We start from the raw sequence: 10,580 nt of genomic DNA, 5'->3' as shown, positions 1-10,580 counted from the left end.
TCCCTATAGGTCTATCATATCTAACTTTTCTAAAATTTCATTCATCTCTTTAAAGTCTTTCTTATTATTTTATGGTTAGATTTATCTAGCTCTGAGAGGAGAAAGTTGAGGTTCCTCACTCCTATAGTTTTACTATTTCCTCCTGTAATTCATTTAACTTTTCCTTTAAGAATTTGGATACTATGCTATTTAGTGTATATATATTTAATATTGATATTACTTTCTTGTCTATGATATCTTTTAGTCAGATGTAATTTCCTTGTTCATCTCTTTTATTTAGGTCTATTTTTCCTTTTTCTTTGTCTGAGATCATGATTGCTACTCCTGTCTTTTTTTTTTTTTACACCATCTAAAGCATAACAGATTCTGCTCAAGCCCCTTATCTTAACTCTGCATTTGTCTGTCTATTTCAAATGTGTCCCTTGTAAACAACATATTATTGGATTCTGGTTTCTAATCCACTATTCTGCTTTCATTTTATGACTGACAATCTCATTCCCATTCACAATTATGTTTATTAATTATGCATTTCCCTCTATTCTATTTTCTTCTGTTAATACTTCTCTCTCATTATCCTGTTCCTCCTCTAAAGTCTGTTTTGCTTCTGACCAACTGCCTTCTTTTATCTACTCTCCCTTTTATCACTACCCCCCTTCTCTTATTACCTTTCCCTCCCACTTCTCATTTGAGTAAAATAGATTTCTATATTCAGTTGAGTACTTGAGTGTATGTGTATACATATATATTTTCCTCTTTGAACCAGTTTAGAAGTAAGATTCAAGCATTGCCTGCCTCCCACTGTCACCATTTTCTCCTCTACTATAAAAGCTCTTCCTTGTGTGCCTCTTTCATATGAGATAGTTTTCTCCACTCTTCTCTCTTCTTCTATGATCTCTCTTTTTCTTATATCATCTCTATGTAATTGACTCACTTTGGCACCCTTTCTCTATGCAGAATTTTTCTAATTGCCTTAATAATGATAAAATTATTATAAGTTATATGTATCATCTTCCCATAGAGAAATATAAACAGTTTAACCTTATTGAGTCCCTTTTGATTTCTCTTTCACTATTACCTTTTTATACTTCTCTTGAATCTTGTATTTAAATGTCAGATTTTCTATTTAGCTCTGGTCTTTTCATCAGGAATGTTTGAAATTCCTCTATTTCATTAAATATTCATTTTTTTCCCCATGAAGGATTAGACTCAGTTTTGTTGAATAAGTTATGCTTTGTTGTAATCCTAGCTCTTTTGCCTTCTAGGATATCATATTCTAAGCTCTCTGCTCCTTTAATGTGATAACTGCTAAATCTTGTGTGACATCGACTGTGGTTCCATAATATTTGAATGGTTTTCTTTTGGCTGTTTGAAGTATTTTCTATTTGATCTTGGAACTCTGGAGTTTAGTTATAATATTCCTAGGAATTTTCATTTGGGGATCTCTTTCAAGTGATCAGTGGATTCTTTTCTTTTTTATCTTTTGGTTCTAGGATATTGGGGCAATTTTCCTTTATAATTTCTTGAAATATGTCTAGGCTCTTTCTTTGATCATGATTTTCAGGTAGTCCAATAATTCTTAAATTATCTCTCCTTGATCTTTTTTTCCTGATCAGTTGCTTTTCCAATGAGACATTTCATATTTTTTTCTCTCTTTTCATTCTTTTGACCTTGTTTTTTTATTGGTTCTTGAGGTCTCATGAAATCATTAGCTTCCATTTGCCCAATTCTAATTTTTAAGAAATTATTTTCTTCAATGAGCTTTTAAACCTCTTTTTATATTTGGCCAATTATGTTTTTTAAGGAGTTATTTTCATGAGTGAAGTTTTGTACCTCTTATCCATTTGGCCAGTTCTTTAAGGTGTTATTTTCTTTGGCATTTTTGTACCTCTTTTAATTGTCTCTTCATAATTTTTTTCCTTTGCTCTCATTTCATTACCCAATTTTTCATCTGTCACTTGAAAATAATTTTCTAGCTCTTACAAGAATTCTTGTTGGGCTTGTGTCCAATTAACATTTTTTCCTTTGAAACTTTGTAGCTGTTTTCATATTATTGTCTTCCTTTGAATGTGTCTTGATCTTCTTTCTATAGTAGTTTCCTTTCACAGTAACGTATTATGGTCAGATTCTTTTGTTGCTGTTGTTGCTTGCTCATTTTTCCACCCTGTTTCTTGATTTGGGACTTTATGTTAAAGTTGAGCACTTTCCTATGCTTCAGGTTTTTTTGCACTACTGTTTTCAGACTTAGTTCCAGGAGTCTGAAAGTCTTTGATGTGTCCAAGGTGATGTGATCTGGGGAGAGGTGTAGCCATTTTTCTCCTGGTCTGCCCTCTAGTCCTTACCTAGGAAGGACCCCTGCTCCCTTGGGATGGCAATCTTTTGCAGAGTCTTACATAGGGCCATAAAATAATTTCTTTTGGTAATTGACTGAAAAAATTGGGATGTATACTCATCTTCTCCAAGCTCACTGAAAGCATCCTTGGGGCAACTTCATTAGCAGACAGTGTAACAGGGATGATACATGCTTCACTCTGTTCCCACACAGTTTTGATTTCTTCTGGGAGGCCTCCATATTTTAAAAGCTTTTCATTTGACATAACTTGTAGAGTAGGAATATTTAGCATATAATTTTAAATATTGTTGTAAAATTTTATATGAATCAATGTTATATTCAGGTGATTGAGGGTCACAGTTTCATCTGTAATAATGCTTAGGTTCCAACATAAATTGTTTGTTGAGTAATCAAGGTTACCTCAAAGTTTGTATTTGTAGTATGAAGATTTATCATCATTTAGCTTATAAAAGATAATGAACATTTAGCCACCAGGTTAGGTATCTGAGAGGTATTTGTTAGGTACAGGGGAAGTGGACTTAATTTTAAAGGCCTTCTATAATAATGATAATAATAATAATGTATTTTTGTGGTTTATGCTCCTACCCATTATCTCCTCTGGGAATATCAGAATCTAGCTAGATATTTGAGAAGTGCTAAATTTTTGTAGCCTATAATGATGTGTTTCATAGCATAATCTATATTGATCACTGAGTCTGGGCTCCTTGTAAATAACCCCTGTGTAATTTCTTATATTCAATTCCTGATGGTTATGATCAACCCCCTTCATTTCCACAGATGTGTCTGGCATATAGTAATGCTTAATAAATACTTGTTGACTGACATAACAGCCATTTGCTTGCTGTTTCTTTGAGCATGGAGGGCCTTTTGTTCTTCCTCTTGAATCTTCTTTGTTTCATAGGCTCCATCCACAGATAAATCACTTTTGGTTATGTTGACAAAGCCAATGAGGTATACCAATTAACAGCTTCTTACTGTTTCTCAGGGAAGTGATATCTACTTATTCCAAAAGTATTTCTGACTGCTTATCATGTGCTCTAAAAATGTCTATCAACTGTTGCCTCGCTCCTCACCCCTTTTCAGGTTTAGAATTCATCCTTCTATAGCTACCTTAGGCCTTATTTTTTTATAAATACTGTTAGGATACTTTCCAGATCTCTGACAGTCCATTTTCACAATTCTAGATGCGTACAAACTGGTATTATGTAGGTGTTAATTGCTTTAAATGTGTTTGTCCTATTTAGCTCTGATTTCAGAACGCCAGTAAGTCTTTTAACATATTCAGTGGAAGACTACTCCTTAAAATCATTATGCTTGATGAGTCATGCCTGGAAGAGACCAAGGTATCATCTTCTTCCACTGATTCAATGTGACATCTGGATTTAAGCTTAAAGCCTTCTGTCTCTCTCTTTCTTTGGCACATGTTGAGAATTTTATACTTATCAAATCCAAAAGATGTGATATTATTGGAAAAAGATGCCACAAAATCTAAGAGCTGTTTAATTTATTTTTTAGTGGAGTCATATAGTTTGATGTTAGCCATATATATTAAGTGCTTAACAAGGTTTTGGGTACATCTCATTCAATTTGGAAAACATACTTAACTCTATTTGCTAGGTAAAATCATAATAGATGTATCTGACTCCTTAAAAATTGGCACATTTGATATGAATTGTTCTTGCAACTATTATTGTGTTGGTAGCATATTTTAAATAGATAATGGTATTCTATGCAGTCATCAAATACTTTAGCATTCTCACTATAGTTGGGTATATTTTATGCATCTGCAGAACATAAATAAACCATGAAGAAGGAACTGGCAAAGTCTCTGATAATCAACAAAGGCAGTTGTTGTGTTTTGGTGATTTGGGACTGCTTGTTCAATAGTTACTGAATCAATAAGTTGCCTTTTCCATAACAAATCTAATGTCAAAAGATTGGAACACCAGTTCTAATGACTAAAGACCAATTATGTGTTTATGTGTTACATACAAAGTATTTACAACGTGCATCAAAATTTAAAAAAAAACTACTTTATTAAATGCAAAAACCCAATATATTTACTAAGGAGCAAAAAAACAGTGTATCTGAAAGTCCCAGAGGATGTAAAGAATAGTTTCTTCTTTTCCTTTTCCTCCTCTCTCTTCCTAGTTCGATCACATTTGGGGTCTGGGGATCTCTTTTCAGTGTGCCACATTTAGGAAGAATATTAACCAACTGGAGGCTATCCAGAGGTGGGTGATCAGGATAGTGTCCCAAAGTGGAATGAGTTTCCCCAGTAGATAGGAAATTTCTCATCTACAGAGGTCTTCAAGGTGAAGCTAAACAACCATTAGTTAAAGGTCTTCAGGGAGGATTCTTGTTTAGGTTTTAGTCAGCCTATATGACCCCTGATATCTCTTCTAGGTCCAAGATTTTGTGATTCTATGATGACATGTATTGTAAGGGTCACTGCCTTGACTATTGACATCATCACACGCTTTGGGCAGGTGGAACGAGTGATCTATAATCCTTCCCTCCCTCACGTCTTTTCCCAGAGTCTCCAATCAATGATTTTTCCTTCTCTCAGGCCTCCAGTTTGATCTTTAAGAACCTTCCCTTGTCTCCTAACCCAGTTGCTGAGGCCCTTGTATTTCTCATCTGCAGTGTCCACTGCCTAAGTAGTCTCTAACAGTAGGTACCTTATGACAAAGAGGTTTCTATCCACTTAGCCCTTAAGGTTCTTATGTTGATCTGGTTTCCCTTGGTTCAAACATATTATTTTGGTTTGGCTTTATTTGCAGTTTCAGTTTAGAATGAGGGAAAAATGGAGAATCATTATAATCTCTAACCATTTTGCCCCAGCTCTTCCTTTTTTAAAGCTTTTACAAATGGATATTTATTTCAAAATCACAGCATGAACAAACATACATATATTTTCCTTAATACCTAAGGAGCATACACTCCCCTGCTTTATACCACATTGGTCTTATGATTGAAATAGATTCCAAAAGTGAGGCAGTAGCATCAGCTGAGCGAATCTGTAGGGTCTGTGTATGTGCTAGGCCATGGTAACACTCTCCTGCCACCTCCATGTTAAAAAAGTTTGTGGTCCCTAAACCCTATGAGCCCTAGGTTTTTTTTTTATTTGTTTGTTTTCTTAGTTCTGTATTTAAGAAACACTCCTCCCCTCATGTTCCCATATACAAAGCAGAATGAAAAAGAAAAGATTATATATGAAACCATGAATCTCTATTATGTCCTAGCTTTTTAAGACTCTGAGAGAGCATGGTAAGGGCAGACAACTTCCCCTCTACCATCCTAAGGTCTTTGGGGAGAATGGCAAAGGCAGAACATAGTGGGGTCCAATGGAAAGAATGCTGGATTTGGTGTCTGAGAATCCGAGTTCAATTTCAGGCACTTCTGTTCATTACTTGTATAACTTTGGGAAAGTCACTAAACTTTCCTGGGTCTCAGTTTCCTCATTTATGAAGAGTTAAGACTAGGTAGCATCAGAGATACTTTGCAGATTTAAGTCTGATTCTGTGGAGATTATTGCTATTCACTGCCTCTTCTGACCTTCCTCCCCTAATACTTTTGGGATCACACTTCCCCACATCGGACCATAGATCTTTTCCCAACTCACCCTTCCTGAACTTTGCCTCCACCTAGGGATTTGAATCTAGAACTCTCTTTTCTTCACTTTGTCTTGATTTTATTGACAAATATCTGTTTCTTTTCTAAGGTTTAACACTGAAGAGGGGACCACACAGTTAGTGCACTGGAAAAAAGTACTATAACTGGAGGCCAGGAGATTTAGGAACCTGGGCCCAAGTCCCAGCTCTGGCACTAGTTCTGTGACCTTGAGGAAGTCATTGGGCTGTGATACAGAATTGAAAGAGAGATCTAAATCATAGTTTGAGCACCAGAAGGGACCTCAGAGGTCATCTAATCGAACCTTCTCATTTTACAGATGAGGAATCTGAGACCCAGAGAGGGAAAGTGGTTTGCCTAAACTCCCCTAGATGGTAAATAGCAGAATCAGAATTTGAACTCAGTTCCATTATTCCAAACTGAGGCCTGTTACCCCCTGTACCATGCTACTTCCCTATATAATGGAAGGACGGCTGAGTTTGGAGTCAAATGATCTGAGTTCAAGCCTGGACTCTGCTACTCGTTACTGTTGGACCTTGGGCTGTTCACTTAATCTCTGAACCTCAGTTGCTTCAGATTTGTCAAATGGAGTTGGATCAGATAATCTAACTCTTCTAGCTCCAATTCCTATGAATCTCATCTGTCTCATGTGAAATCAAGGTAATAATACTTGCACTCTTTGCATCACAGGTTGATGGACAAAAACCATTTTATGAACCTTAAAGATCCCCATAATTGGGAGCTATTGCCATAACAGAAATATCATCATTATTATTGCTGTTATCATCCCTCCAATATTTATAGCACAGTATGAGCAGCAAATCAATATCGCTGATTGAACCGATCCTTCCCCTCAGCCCCTTGGAATCTGCTGATCTTGAGACTGTTCACATCCTGTTATGGGACAATATAGAACAAGGCAACCCCATGGGATTTTGTTCCCAGTTGAACCTCCAGGCCTAGCCCAGAATGACTCAGTTAGGAAAGATGCATGATGAGCTCTGACTCTCTGTTGCCTTTTGAGGTGGGGGTCCAGAGTCAGGATTATTAGTCATGAGGAAGGAAACTGCTGCTGTATGCTCCTGGAGGTCATTTTTATCTGATCTTCCTAAGGCCTTTTTCTCTATAGTAACTTATGTTTGTGTGGCAGTAGTAGTAGTAGTAGTAGTGGTAGTAGTAGTGGTAGTAGTAGTAGTAGTAGTAGTAGTAGTAGTAGTAGTAGTAGTAGTAGCAGTAGTAGAAGAAGAAGACATTTAAGTAATATTTTGAGATTTACAAAGTGTTTTACATGCATTATTTCACTTCTTCCTCATAACATTTGTGAGATGTGTTATTATGATGTCCATTTTGTGACTGAAGAAATAGAGGTTCAAAGAAGCTGCTACTGCTTACAGTCATGCAGCTAGCAAGGGTCCAAGGTAGGATTTGAAGTTAGGTCTCTCTTGATTCCAAGTTTCGAAGTCATCTTTGCGTTTTCTTCACAATAGCCCTTCTGAGGTAGGCAATATAAATATTATATCCATTTTATAGATAAGGAGACTGACATTCAGAAGAATGCCAACTTGCTAGCGCGCAGCAGATTCAGGACTGAAACCCAGGTCTTCTGAGTCCAAGACCAGTGTTCAGTCTTTTGTGATACAATATCGACCACTCCTTCCTTCTCTCCTATCACTCACTCTTTTCCTCCCTTCCTCATTCAGCCTATCTTTCCTATCTTATTTCATATTATTCCCCTCCACGTACTTCAGCTCCAGCCAAATATGTCTGTTCTCTATATGGACCTCTGGCCTCAACACATACACATGTACTCACACCTTTGCACCTTTCTCACATTTTTCCTTATACCTCTAATATCCTTCCTCTTTTTCACCTGACAAAGTCCTAAACAGCCTTTAAAACACAGCTCAAATGTTACCTTCCCTTGACTGTTCCAGTCCTAAGAACCAGGGGGTCAGCTAAGTGATGAAGTAGATAGAATGCTGGGCATTCAGGAATCAGGAAGACACATCTTCCTGAGTTCCAAACTGGCCTCAGATGTTTCTTAGCTGTGTGACCTTGGCCAAATCATTTAACCCTGTTTGCTTCAGTTTCCTCTTCTGTAAAATGAGCTAGAGAAGGAAATGGTAAACTGTTCCCATGTCTTTGCCAAGAAAACCCCAAATGGGATCATGAAAAGTTGGGCATGATTGAAAAATGACAGTACAACAATGTACTATCATGTAATATTGGATATTCTAGTTCTTCGTGTTTGTGTCTTATCCACCTGCTAACTATAAGATCCATGAGGGAAGGGATGGTGTCTTACTAGACTTTGTATCTCTCCAGCACTAATCACAATGTCTTGCACGGAGAAGGAGTCTTCTAAATGTTTGTTGAATCAAGGAATCTTTTCCTTTACTCTGTCCCTCTAAAAGTCAAATACAGCTGCAGTAACAAAGAGCTTCAAACAACTTCTTTTGGGAAAAGATGAGTTTGAATTAGTGAGATAGCTGAAGCAAGAGTATTTTTTTAAAAAGGAAATGCATTTATTACTTTTAAAGTACATACTGTGATTCAAACTAAAGGCTAACAAAAATTCACCAAGTCTCTTGGTACTTCTTTAATGAACAGATAAAAATCATTTATCATTAGCACATTCAGAGTAATTCATTGTGAATAAATGCTCCTAAGTGGCTATAATTTGCTTTGACTACTAAATACGCCCCCCAATAATCCTATGAATGTCATTATTTAATTTAACTTAGCAAATTCCTTTTTATTTTTCCGTAGGTAATGAAAAGGTTTTTGTCCAAATTTGCATGATTTTGAAACTGGCAGGGTTCAAATTAAGGTGGTTTTCCACAAAATTTTCAAGCCTCAGCCAACCACCATTTTAAAAATAGTATTATCTGGTGTAACTCAAGAACATGAACAATCAATTGGGATTTTGTTATAGGTTTGGCTCTACATCTGCCTCTCTTCCTTACCTACTAGTTTTTACCCCTTTGTAGCCACTCTGTCTCTCCCTTTTCCCTTTGGTCTCCCTCTCTCTCACTTGTTCAATGCTTTTGAATCTTTCTGTAGGGCATAGCTTTTGCTCCTTGAGCTACTGCTGGAAAAAAAGGATGAAAATGCCCAAAGAGTAAAAATACTAGGTTAGTAGTAGGAGGGGAAAGGAATTCAATTACCATAGGGATGAGAAGGTGACCCCTCCATTTTAGGGGGATTGTGTAAAGTTTGATGAGTGCTCAGATGAAGTGAATGGCATTTGATCAGAAATTGCCTTGCATTTCTAGACACCACAGGGCATTCTTAAAGCAGTGGTTTTATCCCTTTTTGTATAAAGACTCTGAATCAAGGTGATACACTAAACCTGTCTTGGACTGTCAAGTCTTTGGGACCACAATTCTATTCTGAAAACCTGGGCTCTTTCTTCCTGAGGGTTTTGTTGACCTGGCACATTTACCATAACAGGGCATGAATGGTCTTAAAGGGGCTCAGGGACTAATGACCTGGTAGAATTTTTCTTTCACATGATTAGGAGGATCTTGAGGACTCAGCATTCTCCCCCCAAAGAACAATATAAAGGAGAAGTTGTATTCTCCTTGTAGTCATTGGGAACATCTGGCTCATGGTGTGGCTAGTTTTCAAGATTTCTAGTATTATCTGACATCACTCTTTTAAAATTTAGAATTTGGATGTCTGCTGATTGGGTTCCTGCCCTCTGCTACAATAGGAACACAGATCTAGGACAAGGCTTATTGATAAAATTGTCAAAATGCTCCAAAAGTCACTGTCACCATCCCTCTTCAATCTGTCTCCTTGTCTGTTTCTTTCATAAACTGATGGCTAATTCTATCCCTAGACTGTCTCCTAGATTCCCCCTTTGTTGTTCTTCCCTCTCTTTTGTTATCTATTTGGCCTTGTCTCTTTCTGAATTAGAGCATTTTTACCTGTTTCACACTGTTCCCTACTTGTGGAATCCCTACAGGGAAGGCTTATTCTTAGGTTCCTGTTTCACAGACTCCTGTTTCTCACTAGCAGAAGTAGATGGTGATTTTGAGGTCTGGAACAGGGAAATGGGGATTGCTGGGGACAGAGTTGGATGGAGAGAAAATAAACAGGTGGTAACAGAGAATGGAGTGTTCTGAGATAACACAGTGGTTCTAGGTCCTTGAGGACCTAAACAGTTGTCTCCTCTCCAGCCTGAGCACCCTAAGACTCATACCTGCTGTTACAACCTGATCTCTACTAGGAGTTATGGAGGGCTGGAATGATTCCCAGCCTCCATGAAGAGTAGAAGTACACAGTAGGGGTGGGATCTGGAGAGGGGATCCCAACATTTAGTGTCTAAACTGATTTTTCACAGTTAGGTCTACCTGGCAGTCACCCTAAACCCCATTCCTACCCTACCCTGGCCCAAACTTCAATTGGCTGGGCTGACCCCCCACCTCCCCACAACCCTCCCACAACTTTGTGTCATATGTACCCACCCTGTCCCACCCCCCAACAGGACACCCCTATCTGTTTGGTGCCTGGTTCCTCCTCTGTTCAGCTCAGTAGTATGTCTCCTTTTCCACCCAGCCTGTTGGAGAAAGAAATTCAGAGTGAGGGAGAT

At 37.6% G+C, this 10,580-nt stretch overlaps 1 protein-coding gene across 3 annotated transcripts in view; it reads right to left on the bottom strand.

The window, feature by feature from the left end:
- Nucleotides 1-8,486: 8,486 nt before the first annotated feature.
- ATP1A2 (ATPase Na+/K+ transporting subunit alpha 2) overlaps nt 8,487-10,580 on the bottom strand; it is a 43,462-nt gene continuing 41,368 nt past the window's right edge. For all 3 annotated transcript variants that reach the window (XM_072647385.1, XM_072647386.1, XM_072647387.1), the window contains one exon: nt 8,487-10,547. In XM_072647385.1, coding sequence (XP_072503486.1) covers nt 10,519-10,547 — 29 coding nt within the window. In that variant the 3' untranslated portion in view covers nt 8,487-10,518. The remainder of the gene's footprint in view (nt 10,548-10,580) is intronic.

The sequence above is a fragment of the Notamacropus eugenii genome, chromosome 2, assembly GCF_028372415.1.
Source record: "Notamacropus eugenii isolate mMacEug1 chromosome 2, mMacEug1.pri_v2, whole genome shotgun sequence".
Classification (NCBI taxonomy): Eukaryota; Metazoa; Chordata; class Mammalia; order Diprotodontia; family Macropodidae; genus Notamacropus; species Notamacropus eugenii.
Note: the sequence above shows the minus strand (reverse complement) of the source record. Positions and strands in the feature narration are given on the sequence as shown.